The sequence below is a fragment of the Urocitellus parryii genome, chromosome 2 (assembly GCF_045843805.1).
Source record: "Urocitellus parryii isolate mUroPar1 chromosome 2, mUroPar1.hap1, whole genome shotgun sequence".
Taxonomy (NCBI): domain Eukaryota; kingdom Metazoa; phylum Chordata; class Mammalia; order Rodentia; family Sciuridae; genus Urocitellus; species Urocitellus parryii.
Genome location: NC_135532.1, coordinates 33,678,764 through 33,694,441, shown reverse-complemented (window position 1 = coordinate 33,694,441; position 15,678 = coordinate 33,678,764). Strand labels below are relative to the sequence as shown.

Below are 15,678 nucleotides of genomic sequence, written 5' to 3'. Positions count from 1 at the left end.
TTGCTATGATGTCCTGCATCACCACAGGCTCAAAAGCAATGTAACCAGGCAACCATGAACTGAAACTGTAACTGTGAGCCCAAATCAGTCTTTCCTCTTTTATAAGTTGACTTTCTCAGGTGTTTTGTGACAGCAATGTAAAGCTGACTGACACAAACTATATAGTCTCCTAAGACTTTTATCCTTAATAGAGATAACTTATAGCAATCTCTCTAGCATAGCACTCTGCCTAGCACAGAACTCGTGATCTCTGAAGACCCATATCTTCATTTGCCTACTTGACACCCCATATTTTGAAGTCATTCAGGCTCTTCAAAATATTGTGGCCTAAAAGAACTCAACATTTGGTTCCTAATCTGATTCTACTTCCATTCTCCCTCTCAGTGAACTGGACCAACTCTTAATCCCACTGCCCTAGCTAGAAACCAGAGCATCCCCCGAGTCTGACCTGTTCTTCATCTTTCCATGTCTTTCCATGGTAATTACTTACCATGTCATGTTCTCTCTCAGCACTATCTCATGGCTGCTTGCTGGTCTCTCCCCTGGCTATAACCACTCTGTTTCCAGTGCTGTCCCCAGCACCTGTACCCATCCCACACTCCCCATCCCCAGTTCTTCAAAGCCATTCTCTATACTGTTGCCAGAGCAGAATATTTCTAAAACACAAATCTAATTTTGTCATTTGACTTAAAACCTTTTAGTAGTGTCCTATTTCTGTTTTAAGAACAAAACACAACTCCTTCACACGGCAATAGGGCCTTAGCAGACTGGGCCTTGTCCATCTTTCCAACTCCTCTTTGTTACTCCCTCGTGTGACGTCCAGGTCCCTGCCACATACAAACTTTCAGTCTCATGGATGCATTACAGCCACACAGCCATGTGCTCATGAGTCTTCCCCTAGGAATACACTTTCACCAGACTATCCTGATACTGTTCTCAAATTCTAGCTAGAAAATCATATTTTCAAAGAAGCTTTTCCTGGGCTGGGAAAGATGTAGATGACTTGTCACATTTATTTTATGTTTGTCTGTTCATTTATCTGTATATGCCCAAAGTCTGAATGGCCTGGGAGTTAAGAGGCTATGGTTCTCTTGTTTCCTATTATATCCTCAGCACCTAGCAATGGGTAGGTCTGAAGATGCTCAACACACATTTCTTGAATGAATGGGTGAGTGATAGGTTCTCAAAAAAAATTTTTTTGAACAAGTAGTTATTTAACTGCAATGTGACATCCTCCAGAGATTCTATATTATGATTTGCTCCAATCAGAAAATCTTTAAAGTGGTTTCTTTTTCTAAAGTGAAATCTATGTTATACATGAAGTTGAAATTTTTACAGTGTGAGTTCATTTAAAATAAAGCACCAAATATACACATCAGAGTAACTTTAACCCATAGAAGAAGGGGAGGGATACTTTTGTTTCCATGTTTTCCTTTGTATTATTCATGTCAAGTATATGATAGGTGTTTAAAGTGACTTCCCACAGGAAAGCAAAAAGGACCTCCCCTAAAATGACAAAAACCAGGGTGTGCTATATTAGGTTGAGGAGCAGATAAGCAATGCCAGGGAAGAAAGAGACAGTTTGGCAGATGTGCACTCACTCTTTTTACTTATAGATCCTTTCTGCATTGAAAGACAAACCAGGTGGAAAAAAATATGGCAATTTTGGCTTTCTGTGTTTTTTTTTTGTAATTTTGCATTTATTCTTCATGCATATGCAATTTTAGGGATCTTAGCCAAGGCAAGGAAAGGGTGAATAATCAAGATACCATGCAAGAGAATGTTAAACAGAAAATTCACACGTGGACACTGAGCTGCTTGGCTCATTCACTGGACCCTTCCTTGATCCTCAACTCTTTTCAGCTTAGATATCAAAAAAGAAAATAAGTCAAGGGAGGGCTTTTCAAATTTATTTTATTAAAATGTATATTTGTAGATGTGCTGTTGGGGGAAGTACTGTGACTGTTTACTTAATTCATGGGTTCCAAACTTAATTTATTGACTTTTCCCCTCTATTGAGTCTCAGTCTCTAGAGATACCTGGTGCTAAATGAGAAGCGAGCTATTTTGGTTGCTATTCAGTTTCCTCTACCTTGTCAAGTATTGCTGTCTTTTTCACGTGAGAACTTGGTTTACAATGGAATTTTACTAAGGCCATTGACAACTTCATTCTGAAATTCCGTATGAAGAATGCATTGTGGAAAACATTCAAATTGGATTAAAATAAGACTTCAAACAACTGATTTTGTGTTTAACTTAGATATCTGTCAAGATAATAAAAGAAAAGCAGGGTTCTCTCAGTAATTAAATTACTGTGCCCAAGAGGGTTATGTGCAGAAGTTAAGGTTCCTAAGAAAAATTTATCTTAGCAAAAAATAAAATAAAAACAAAGTTTGGATGTGATCTTTGGCTTAGCCCTGATGTTTCTGAAATAAAAACTGTTAGTTCACATGGCAACCTAATATCATACAAGAGTAGACCAGAGCCCCATTAGAGAACAGTGTTAGAGACGCGTCATTTTCATTCAGTAAAAGCTTTTCCAATGAATTACAATGACAATATTGTGAAATAGATACTTGGAAACCTTCCCATAAAATATGCTACAATCATAACCAATGTTCTTTTAAATGTAGGTCTTAGAATAAAAAAGGGATACTTTCAATAAAATGGAATAAAAGTAAAAAACAGAATGCTATGTAAATGAGTTAATACTGTGGCTGCCCTAAGCAGATTGCATTTCACTACCTACATAGGAACAGGAGATGTAAGGTGGGAATTTGCAACTGAAACCCCAAATGTAAATCCTGGATCCTGAAAGAGGTATACAAGTGAGGATAAAATCCATCTTCTAATGGAGCTTGTTATTTCTGCCTGGACTGTGGAGGGGAATAAAGTTTCAAGCTATGTAGCATTGAAAATCTTAAAATAAGAGGAAAATTAACATAGAGTCTGGCTCCTACTACTATAAATGAGAAACTTCTCCGAGGGTTTAACCCCTGAATCTAGGTGTAGTTTTCCCAACCATTCAAATGGGTACTGGGATGTCATAGAAGTGGTTTGTCCAGAGCAGAGATGCTACTGGATTTCTCTAGTCTCCTTTTTCTCTCTCTCTTTTTTCTGTATTATCTCTTTATTTCCTCTTTGGATATTATGCTCTTTCATTTTTCTCCCTTAATTTCTTGGAATGTCCTTGTCTTACTCTTTGTCCTGTCTTTGGTTTGTCTCATAAGGCTCATTCTCTTTGTGCCTCCCTCTTTGTTCTATTTCTTTCTCTCTCTTTTTCTTTCTCCTTATTCTGCAATTGGACTGGCCATTGTATTTTTAAGAAAATAATTGCAATATTTATTGAATAACATTAATAAATACGTTCTTAATTAGAAAACGACTTTATAGGTTTTCTACCATTACACCATCAGAATAGATTAAGCAATATTCTGTTTGCTTTTTCTTTCTTGCCTTGATTGGGGGGAGTGAAATGTGCCTAACATCCGGATGACGGTAAAGTTTGCTGTTAATGGTTTTGAGTTTTGTACAGAGGAATGGTAATGGTATGAGTTTCAGCAAGATGAAATTGGTCTCAGTGGGAACCAAGGTCTGGCTGGGAAGAGATCTGAGGCTTTGGGGCCTGTGAGAAGTTTATTATAATCTACATCTGAAAGGAAGAGGGTCTGCCCAAATTAGAAAAGCATTGTTAGAAGTGGAAGGAAAAAGACAGATGGAAGAAAACAGAGCAGTCTGCACAGGACTCCTGATCCACTGAGTATGGATTGGGCGAATGGAGGAGGCTGCGTGACGGTTGCTGAGAATGCCTGACAAAGTGCTGGTTGAGCACATGGTACCCTGAACTCATGGTGAAAATCCAGCGGCCCTGTGTTCTGGGGTGAAGAGCACTGAGCTTTGGCTATCCCAGATGATGTCTACCTAGTTAAAATGCCACTTGCCCTGTTCACACTGTGGTTTGGTAAAGCTCAGATGAAACACTGATAATGATGAAATATTTTACAAGTATTAGCTAATGGTACCATATCATCAACCCGATCACTATGAGGGAGACACTTTAAGGGCAGAGTGACAGCAGAGGTCATGCATTTGGGGCCCAGAGACCACTGTGTTGTACACCAGCCTTGCAAATTACAGTCTGTCTCTGTCTCCCTAAATCTTCACTGGGTCATCTTGAAAAAGGGATAAAGACATCAACCTTCTTTCTTATAAAGATTTAGTGATATATATGTTTAATGGTTTATTTGTGCACCTTTATTATTTTCCCCATGTGCATCTTGTAGCGATCCATACAGAAATTATTATTATTATCATCATCATTATTATTATTATTAATTATTTTGCCAATGAAACAAACTGAACTAAAGTAAGCATCAAGTAGACTTTTTCTATTTTTACACTAAACCTCATTCTTCCTGTTCATACAGATTATCAATAGGTGAAGAGCTCTCTGGGCAGTACGTAGTCTTTTAGTGTGAATCCTTAGATCTGTTTAGACTGACATTCAATATATTGGTGCCTTCTCTAATATTGATTCCATTTGAAATAAAATTGCTACACTTTATTCAAATTCAGAATGGAACTTCTTATTAAACTAATACACTAAAGCAACATTTAAAAATATTTTCCATACAGTTTATTATCTATGGATAAGGAGCTTATCCATATCCAGGGGTAGAATCAAGGCTTTCTTCCATCTTCTCCTGATAAAATCATTCCTAATTTTATCATCAGGATTTTTAAGCCTTTTCAGTAAAGGACATTATTCTCACAGGGAAATAAAGCACAAGAGAGCACAAAGAATCCAGCACTGACCCCTGACCACCTCTGCCTCTCACATTCTCCTTTCTCTTAACTAGCAGAGACCATTCCTGGTGGATTATTTTCAATTTGCTGAGTTTAAAGATGATTTGTGATTAAAGTCTTTTGACTCTCCTCCCAGTCGAAAGACTCCTCCTTCTTGTCTTTCAGCTCCCATGAGAAAAATGTCCAGTGCCAGGTGGGGCAGGGCCATCTGCTCTCTCTGTTCACTGCTCTTTGCTTTCATTATAAGATTGTTTATAATCTTTGCTCTTATTCTCTTTCCTGATAAGAAAGTACAAACTATTTCTCCAATTGGGAGGATTAAGACCTCCTTTACTTTTTAGAAGGTCTGACTTCCTGGTCAGCTAGTTTCCCAGCAAAGAGTGGTCTAGTGTATCCACCTCTCTTCATCTTCGGGGTCAGGGAACTGCCTGTTGGAACTTAATTTCCCATATATTCATTACCTTTCCAGTTATTCATTGAACAGCCTTATCTGATGGGTTTCTCTGGAAAAAGGGGCTTGAACGCTGAGAAGATTAAAGTTACAAAAAAAAAAAAAAAAAAAACAAGCTTTAAAAGCCAAGCAAAACACAGTGAAATAAGTTGGGTTCATTAAAACGACTTCAGTTCTTCACCATGATATTTTAAAAGTGTAATATCACCTAATGGTAAATGGTATTATCAAAGAAACTCTATGGGGGCCAAACAAACAAACAACCCACAAAAAACAAAAAATTCAAACAACAATAACAAAACTACCATACAGGTTGTTCAGCCCTTTAAAAACATTAAGTCAAGAATGAGGCTTTGGTTGAGGCAACCAATCCACACCACTGAATCTTATTCACGTTATAGAATCGAGCATAAAATAAACGTGCATGCTTTGATTGCTTTAGATTTCCATGCTTCTGTCTAGGAAGTTGTGCTTGATATTTGCAGGTAAATGAGAACTTACCATCATCTTTGTCGGGGAGGATTGTAACCTGAGCTCCTGGGAACTCTGATCCAATTCTCCCACCCATGGGCATGCTCAAAAGGACACGGAACGTTTCCTCTTCTTCATATAAGGAGTCATCAATAACAACTATCCGACACATTTTCTCCCTTTCATCTTTGTCAAAGCGAATAACACTGGTATGGTCCTCGGGCCTGGATATGTAATCCGAATAAGACAACACGGAAGTTGGCACAGTTCCAGTCGCTGTTCCTAGAGGAGGGGAGAATCCAAGAGGTTTTATGTAGAACATGTTACAGGGTTATTTCCAGAAACCACTGTTTCATATGCAGTATATGAAGTCATTTAAAAGTCATTAGTATATACAATACCCCCAGAATTGCAATAGCAACTGTAGACTGTTCTACTATCATGAGTCAACTTTAGGGTGACCTCAAACCTTTACATCTCCAGTGTTTTCTCTTTGTCTTTCCTGTCCATGTACTTTTAGATCAACACGCTATTATAAAATAATAGTCCCTCTATTCAAATGCTTGACATCTATTAATCCTCTCAACTATCATTTTGGGTTTTACACATTTGGTAACTGAGGTTTATAGACATTAAACCACTTACTCTGGAGCTCAGAGCCCAGAGCTTATTCTGAAGACTATTTTCATCATTATTCTATACTGCCTTCAAATTCATATACAGAAATAAAAAATTTAATGGAACTCTGCTCAGGTATCAATGCATATGTGACTTTTTCTTTTGCATTCTTAGAAAATCGTCTGCTTTGCTGGGCTCAGTGGCCCACGCCTATAATCCCAAGAATGTAGGAGGCCAAAACAGGAGGATTGTAAATTCCAGCCTCAACAATTGTCTCAAAATAAAAAGGATTGGGAATGTAGCTCAGTTTTAAAGTACCTCTGGTTTAAATCCCCAGTGCCAAAAAAGAAAATCTACTGCTTTCCCAGAAGGCATCTAGTATGTTAAAGAATATTATGTATTCGTTTTAATTTTGCATGACATAAATCACCTTTCATAGGGTGCTTGTCCAAGAGCAAAACAAGTATTTTGAAATTGGTTAAAATGAGTTTCCCACTAGTTTTAAGTTAGTTTATTTTCCTTGGATATACATTGCTGCTTTTTTCTTTTTGTTTGTTTGTTTTAAGCAATAACTCCCCTCAACCTGAAGAGCTCGAATGGGCGTCAGTTTCTTGTCATCTGAAAAGCCTTGAGAATTACAGTAGGTGATCATGTGGAGTCAGAAACATCTGCGGTAAGTAGCAGATGCTCTCCGGGGCATCCTCAGAGGTGTGACATGGAAGACAACTTCTGAGTAAATGCTTTTTTTGTGATTATAAAAACTTCAAACCCTTCATGGCAAAATGTCATGGCTCCACCATGTTAAAGAGGCTTATTTACATGGTTGGGTCCTATTTCAGTTTAGTTTCTACCTTGCTGTGTGTAACAGATCACCATGAACTCCTGGCTGACGTCTCCTGTCCTCCTGATGGGAATGAACAGCTCGCCCACATCTTCTTCAATGGAGTATTCAGACTGGGGAATGAAAACAGTTGATTCTGAAGAGAAAACATAATCAAGGTGCTCTGATTATTTTGCTTGAGCTTTAATTTCCTGTGCAAATTAAAATTTCTCTAGTGATTAATTATTTTTTTTTCCTTTCGTGTATTCTTTTAGAGTAATAGTGTGAGGGTTAAAGAGAGGAGGGGGAAAAGAAGGAGTTGTAATGTATGCAGGCTGTGGGCCACTGATGTTTTAAATCTACACAAAACCCATCATGACTTTTATCTCCAGTGTACTGCTCATTTCTCAATTAATAAGTGCTGCTGACAGAGTTCCTTTAAATCCAACTTTATTCTCCTTCCCCTGGAGGGGTATAATCTGAGAGGCCTGTGACCTCAGTCATTTCCTCAAACCTTATGGGGTGGGTGGGGGGCGGAAATCTAGGCTTGCACAGTTGAAACTACTTGCCAAGACTCTCCCTGATGGAATCAGGATTAGAATTCAGCTCATGTAATGTCTACTCTAATTCTTTTCACTCTTAGAGTGGTCCTTTTGGATGATTCATGATTTAAAATATAATAATACACTGTTTGACACATTTAAACATAACAGTTCCTTTAGAATTCATAAATCTATTTATCAGTTGCAGGGAATGATTCTGCAGTATCCTTTCCTAGCAGGATAATCATAGCATGTGGTATATAAATTAGATTTATGTACTAAGTTTCAACAATTCACTTTTAACATAATTAAAAGGTACATTAAATAATAAAAATAACATAATTAATTAAATTGTTAAAAAAACAGTTACTATGTAAAATTATAAAACCATTGAGTTCAATAGTTTGACATCATAAATCCCAAACCGGCACCCTGTATTTGATTGGGAGGGTGTTTCCCTGAAAGTATCATATCATACACACCCACAAGATGTTTTGTGACTATTTTTAAAATCGTCAGCCCCACTTTGGTGGATAGTTATAAAAGATGGTGGATACAGGCCTTGAGGTCCACTGTGCACCCTGCTCTGTTCCCAGACCCTGGAAAATATATGAAATGTATAATGGTTCATTTTTCAACTTCTAGCTTGCAGGTGGGTCAGCCAAAGGGGGACACTGGAGTGGCCTTGGGGGGCGAGAGCCTAGTGAGTTTCAGCATTTATCCCTGCCCACCTCAGGTTTCCAGAGCTGGCTGCGTGCCCCTCTGGCCCATAGGTGAGGGCAGTAACCTCACTCATCTTGGGGCACTCTGCTATGTCTGGGCTTCTAAAGATCCTTTTCTTCACCTTGGTAAAAGAGTCACAAGGCTAAATTCTATTAAATTAAATTTTATTAAATTCTATTAAATTCTATTTGAGCCTGTCATTTATTTTCTCCTGGGTCTCTGACACACTAATTTTTAAGTTGCTTATATTTAAAAAATCTGAATATAAGATATAATAACTAATTTTTTCATTTATCAAATATTGATGGAGTGACCCCAACTCAATAGGAACTGTAACTAAGCAAAGCAGATATAAAAGTAAACAAAACCCATGCCCTCCTGGAGTTTCCATTCTAGTTGGGGGATGGGGAAGAGGAAGAAAATAAATATATATAAAAGACATCACATCAGGGTATGATATAGTCAACTAAAATGTGCTCCCCAGTAGCAGGGCATGCTGGGGCTGGGCTTGTGGGGGTGGAGGGTTCTAGGATACACAGAGGTCACAGGAGGTGTTTCTGATAGAGTCACATTAGAGCTGAGGTTGGAAGGTAGTGATGAGATGCCCTAATGTTCTAAAAATATGTCAGTGTACAGTGCCACCACCCCATGAACGGAGCCCTCCATGGTTCCATTTTGAGAGAACACTGCAGAGATAGATGACAGTTCCAGGCAAAGGAATGAATATGTGAAAAGGGTTTCCGGCCATGTTGTGCCAAGAGTGTACAAGGAACAGCCACGAGCCCAAGCAGCCAGAGCAAATTGGGGAAGGCAGGATTAAGACCTAGGACCAGAGAGAAGGTGACAGGGTGGATGGTGGATGGATCACAGGAAGCCTTCAGGAATATTAGCAGGACCTTGGTTTTTATGGTGAATAAGAATGGAAATAAAGTTTTGAGAGTAAAGAGATGTTGTTTATTTAGAGCTTGCAATAACGATGGAGCCCACCACCTTTACTTGTGTTTAGACAGAAAGCCAAAGGCAGACAAAGGAGCGGGAAAGCTTAGTAGGGGAAAGGGAATCTCCCGTGATCCCTGGTTACAGGCTGTGGGGAAGGAAAGATGTAGCAAGCTAACTAATTAGGGTGTCCTATGGGATTGTGAAGGGCTGTATATTTGGGTTTTTCTAGTTGGCCTATAGTTGGAAATAAGGAAAAGAATTAGGGAAGGTATCAGGTCAAGTCCTGATGATCTTGGTCTGATTGGTATAGAGATTGTGGTTTGGCTTCTGTAGGTCCTGGGTAGAGCTGAATTTTCATATGTGGTATGGCCTTCTCTGCACATTCAGTCTCTCCAAATGGAATCATGGTAGGGCTCTGGCCATGGGGCGATGGCACAGTACGCTAATATATTTTCAGAACATAAGTTTTGGCTGTCGTGAGATAGCCATTAAGTGGCAGCAACTGAAGCAAACAACTTGGTTAGGAGACTTTGCAACCACCCAGGGAGGAAATCACAGAAGATTGGACCAGGAGGTACATTAGAGGTGTTACTGGATGTGTTACTCTATGACCCTGGAGGATAAATTACCAAGGAAGATCCCAAAGAATTTTCTGAAAAATCACATATGTCATGTACGAGAACCTGAAGAGCCAAGGATGACTCCAAGTTTGGTTGTCTTTACTAAATGGTCAGATGAAATTTCTGTTTACGAAGGGGAGGAAGACTATAGGTGAGTCAGATTTGGGGGGAACTTGGAATTCCATTCTGGACATATTAAAATCAAGGTGTCTTAATTATCCACATTGAAATGACGGAGTGCCCTGCTGAGAATATAATCCTGGATTTCAGTGGAGAGGTCCAGATTGGAAATACACAGGTGGGAGTTGGGGGCAGGTTGATGGTATGCCCAGAGTGAGTGAATCAGAAAAAAATCACACAGGAAAGGATTACAGACAAGGAGGGGAATGGGTCCACAGACTCCCTTCAGGGCATTGAGATGTCAGGGAGGAGACTGAACAAAGAAGGCTAATCAGTGATGGGGACAACCAAGAGAGTGAAGACATGGGAGGTCAAGTGCAAAACCTGTGTCAAGGAAAAGGGGGAAGATGGGCACGGTGGAGCATGCCTATAATCCCAGCTGCTTGGGAAGCTGAGGCAGGAGGATCATGAGTTCAAAGCCAGCCTCCGCAAAAGCAAGGCGCTAAGCAACTCAGTGAGACTCTGTCTCTAAATAAAATACAAAATAAGATTGGGGATGTGGTTCAGTGGCTGAGTGCCCCTGAAATTCAATTCCTAGTACCCATCCCTCCAAAGAAAAAAGAAAGAAAGAAAAAGGGGGAGAGCATTTGTTTCAAATGCTGCTAAATCAGTTGAGATGAGATGTGAGAGCTCATTATCAGATTCAGCAAAGAGAAGGCACCAGAAGTTGGCCATCTTCCCTAGGACTGTTTCAGTGGAGGAGAGGGACGAGATATTGAAGAAGTGGGTTTACAAGAGAATGGGAGAACAGGAACTGGAGACAATAGGCACAAGAATTTCTCTCATATACTTTAAATGGGATCAAAGTGGCAACTAGAGAAAATCTGGTTTATTTTTAAGATGAATTTTTCTAAGGGCAAGAACTGCACCTACATTTATGAAGTAAGATTTTACCAATTAAAAATTTCAACATAGAATCATCCTGATTTTAGTGCAAAAAACACTCCATTTCTTTTTTTAGTATTCAAATATTGAGTTTCAAAAGTTTTTTTTTTTTCATTAACAGATGTACAATTGCCCTATGTCACCTAGGTTTTGGCAGACTTTAGGTCCGGCACTTGTGGCATGGAATATGAAATATCATGGAAAGCTTGGTATCTTTTCTAGGGTTTTTTAAGGGGTGCATGTTTGTGTCTCTTCAAATTCATGTGTTCACACCCTAATATCTAGTGTGGTGGTGTGCAGATGGGCCTTTGGGAAGTGATAAGGTTAAGTGAGGTCATGGGGCCCCTAGGGTGGCGTGAATGTGCTTATAAGAGGAGCAAGAATGAAATCTCTCTCCATCAGTGTGCAAAGAGTGCTGAGTGATACGATGCAAATACAGCAAGAATGTAACTGTCTATAAGCCAGAAAGAGAGGACCCTTACCACAAACCATATCAGCTAGCACCTTAATTATGAATCTCCCAGCCTCCATAACTGTGAAAGAGAACTGTCTGTTAACACCCCCAATATCTTGGTATAACAGTTGGAGCTAAGACATGGTCAGTCTATGTAATATTCATAATACTAACCTATACTGGCCAATTTTGTTTTCAAATAAGTTATTTAAAAAAGTTTTCTGGGTGGGATTTTAATTGCATAAACCCTTTAAGATTTATACCTTTAATACCTAAGGTTCCTCCTAAACTCCATGACCCATGCAGCATTGATTAAACAAGACAGGACTTCTTGGCAGTGCCAGCATGTTGAAGGATGAATAAAGAAGAAAACTGAGAATTTGGATCATGCCCTCAGCTCTGGAATTCCCTCCTACAGTTGATCTGACAGAGGGTAAATAGGCCCAGTATCAAGTGCAGGTCTTCTGTCGACCTAACTTCTAACAGAAATGTGTAATCTGTGGGAGAAACTAGGAAAGGGTATCAGGGAGACGAAGAAAGATTTCCCTGGTAGACTTTTCTGTTAACATTATTTTTCAACTTCGATTTGTATATACAATAGAAGTGTATGTACAGGCTGCCTCAAGTATGCACAGCTCTTGAGGAGAAAATTTTCTAAAAGCGTCATTCTCGGTATTATCTTTAAAAATGATTAGCTAACCCACACAGACTTCTTACTGTTTGCTAAGCCCTATTCTAAACACTTGACGTGTACTGGCTAGTTTTATCTTTGCAACAACCTTTGAGGGGAGAACTATTGTGGCTATTATTTTACCTCTGAGGACATGGGGCTCACAGATGTGAAGAAACCCCCGGAAGGGCTAGGTTGGCAGGTGTTGATGGAGTTGAACCCAGACAGCCCATCTCCGAACCCTTGCTCATAGCCTGTGCTCTATTGTCTGAAGGGAGAACTCTCAGAGAGTATCGCTCAAAGCCCAGGAAAACAAAAGGCTAAACTAAGATGAGAAAAGAGGAATTTAAAGTATTGCTGAGAGGGGGAGAGAGCAGGGGCCTAGGGGAATGTATAGGGAAACTAGAAACAAGTGTTGGGAGGAATAATTCAAAGATAAGTACTGTTAGACCCAGCACAGTGATGCATGCTTGTAATCTCAATGGCTTGGGAGGTTGGGGCAGGAGGATCACAAGTTCGGAACCAGCCTCAGCAACCTAGTGAGGCTGTAAGCAACTCAGTGAGATCCTGTCTCTAAATAAAGTATTAAAAAGGAGCTGGAGATATGGGATGTGTATCAGTGGCTACAGGTCCTGGGTTCAATCTGTAGTACCAAAACAAACAAACAAACAAACAAAAAAAACAAACCCCAAAACCCCAAAACCCAAAACCCAAAAATACCCCAGTACCATCACAGAAATTTTATATAGACATGCAATTGTACACATACAAAGTTATAAAAGTATCATATGTACAGCAGTACAGCATACATATTAGTATATAAAGAGAATATGACATATGGATATTATATAAAAGTATATATGTAAATCTCACTCACACATTATATTGAAACTATAGCTGTCTTTCTGAAGATACTCATTGAGGGAAAAATCAAAGGGCTAAATTATAGAAATACAAAGTTCTTGCAAAGTAAGTAGAGACCAGTACAAAAAAAAAAAAAAACCACTCAAAAACCAACCAGTCAACAAACAAAAATGACTACAGAGTCATGCTCTAAAACATTAGCAATTGTTATTCCTATGTATAGGATTGCAAATGACTTTTTACAAAATTTAATATGATTTAGTTTTTGGTAGTTTTAGGTTTAAAAAAAGAGTAGAAAAGTTAGTACATAACCCTACACCCCCACTTTTGTATTCCACTATTATTAACATCTTGGATTTGTCTTTTTGATAATAAAAGTGTGTAATTTTTAGACTTTCAGTATGGTTTCATTACCCTTTATTTTGAAAGATAAAGCAGAATTGAGTGAATGCATTCATTATTAGTCAATGTGATTGTACTGTAATGAACATTTGCATTTGTAACCATTGTTTTTATTTTTAGGTCTTGACTGTGCTTCAACTCAGGCAAAAAAAAAAAAAAGACTTTTGTTCTCACAAATAAAGTAGTTGTAGCTATCTGAAAGAGAATGTTCATGCTGTCCTTTTGCTCAATTATACTATACAAATGAAAAAACAAACAAAAAGAATAATCAGACTTGGCTAAAAACATGATAGAACAAATTATCTTCTAAAAATTTGCCATAATAGATCAAGGAAGGAAAGGGAAATGTAGCACAGGGATAAAAGCACTGAGTGTTCACTGCTTTTAAAAAATTTGGCACATTCAAAAACGACTAAAAGTCATTCCGGTGCATCTTCCTGCTGTGATTTGTGAGGGCACAGAGGATCTGCCATTGGCAAAAGGATCATTCGATGGGAATCTTTCAGTTGCCATTCAGTGGAATTTCTGTTCCCTCAGATGGAGTGTAATCACACCCATTTCTGCTAATACCAAAGAAAATCAAACCAAACAGCCTGCAACTGGTTGACTTCTGCAGAGAATAAAGGATAACTCTATTTCTCAGGTCCTCATTTAGAAAATGTGGTAAATGTTCCATGAACTTTAAAGCCCCTTCTAATTGGAAATTTCTACATGCATATAAAAAAGAAGGAGATGATGGGATCCAACCGAAATAAGGAATGACAGTAATGGGCTAGAGAAGAACCAAGGAGTGAGGTAAAAATCATGACAACAAATAGCTAATTTTCCACTTGTGCAAACTCTGGGGCCACAAATGTCCCCATTTGTGGTATTACAAAGAGGTATTACAAAGAGAGGGTAAGCAGCCTGTTCTTTCCTTATTTTAGTTCTTCTCTTTATTTAAGAGGATTTTGAATGTATTTATATGTTCAATAAATGAATGAATCCGTTTGTCTAGGAAGTTGTTGATTTTCATTATCATGGCAGAATGGTATATTCTTTCTTCAGGGCTCCTACAGCAGTTTAATGAATATCAGAAAAACCTTTTTTTCAGTCTTGCATTTTCAAATGAAAAATATGTCTGTGCTGTACAAAAACGTGGACTTCCCAAGCCCTTCCAAAAGTGGCACTGTACCTGGGTGGTCCTCTCGGATTGGCAGGGGTAGGTAGCACCTGTGAGCACAGCCTTAAGAGTTTGCTCCATCATGTTCATGCCTTCCCAAAGCTCTCAGGTCTGTGATTGGCTGCCACTTGCAGCAGACTCTTGCTGGTGTGTGCCACTCAAGACAGGCTGTGCTTCTGCACAGAGGCTGCAGAATACCTGATGACTGGGCCACTTTTGACAGGGGAATTAACTCTATTGCTTATAGAGCTGTGGTTTCAAACTGGGGGAGGGGGGACACAGACATCTGCAGACGTAAGAAGAATTATAAACCATCCATGTAAGCACTGGGTATTGCCTCAGATTATTTAGGTAAATAAGTAAGCATTCAATGGTGTTTGTTATTTTTCCAATAGATGTGGATGCTGATATATGGAGTAAAACACATGGTCATTTAAGATCTTGGTCTAAATCATAAGTACATAGTTTAAAAATATATAAATGGATAGAGAAAATTATAATGTATAATTATGAGCATGTAAGAAGCCAGATGAATACATGCATATGCTATATATATATGTTGTGTGTATATAGAATTTATGTTTAAAAGTTTGTTTTTGTTATACAATTTGGGAACAAATGCTTTAAAACTTGGCACACGTGAAATTAAGAGTCTCCTAAAAACATGGAGTACAATGCCTAAAATGGAACACACATCTCCAACGGAGTGAGGGAAAGGGGGTTAATTGAAAGAGCATAATAAGGTGTTAAGCTTGCTATCTGGTGAATAATAAGGGCTTGATGAATTTTAATCATTACCATTATCTGAACCTGTTATTGGTTAGTAAAGTATTGTGAGAAAGTATGCACTTTCTTGTATTCATATGAATCAACTAATAAGGAAAAGTAGCTCCCAGCATAAAATGAAGTGGAATTGCTTAAACTCTTCTGGCCCTCACAATCCTGGCCCAGAATCTGTTCAGCAATGTCATGTTCTGTTGGAAGCACCTATTTGTAGGGCTCTCTTTCCCACCTGCTATATGGTCTTTGAGAGTAAGACTTTCATTCTATTGTCTTTGCATTCCTGATATAG

At 38.7% G+C, this 15,678-nt stretch overlaps 1 protein-coding gene across 1 annotated transcript in view; it reads right to left on the bottom strand.

The window, feature by feature from the left end:
* Frem2 (FRAS1 related extracellular matrix 2) overlaps positions 1-15,678 on the bottom strand; it is a 162,554-nt gene that overhangs the window by 67,622 nt on the left and 79,254 nt on the right. Inside the window, exons 5-6 of the mRNA XM_026408751.2 lie at positions 7,197-7,322; positions 5,758-6,009 (exon numbers count right to left, since the gene is read on the bottom strand). Coding sequence (XP_026264536.2) covers positions 5,758-6,009; positions 7,197-7,322 — 378 coding nt within the window. The remainder of the gene's footprint in view (positions 1-5,757; positions 6,010-7,196; positions 7,323-15,678) is intronic.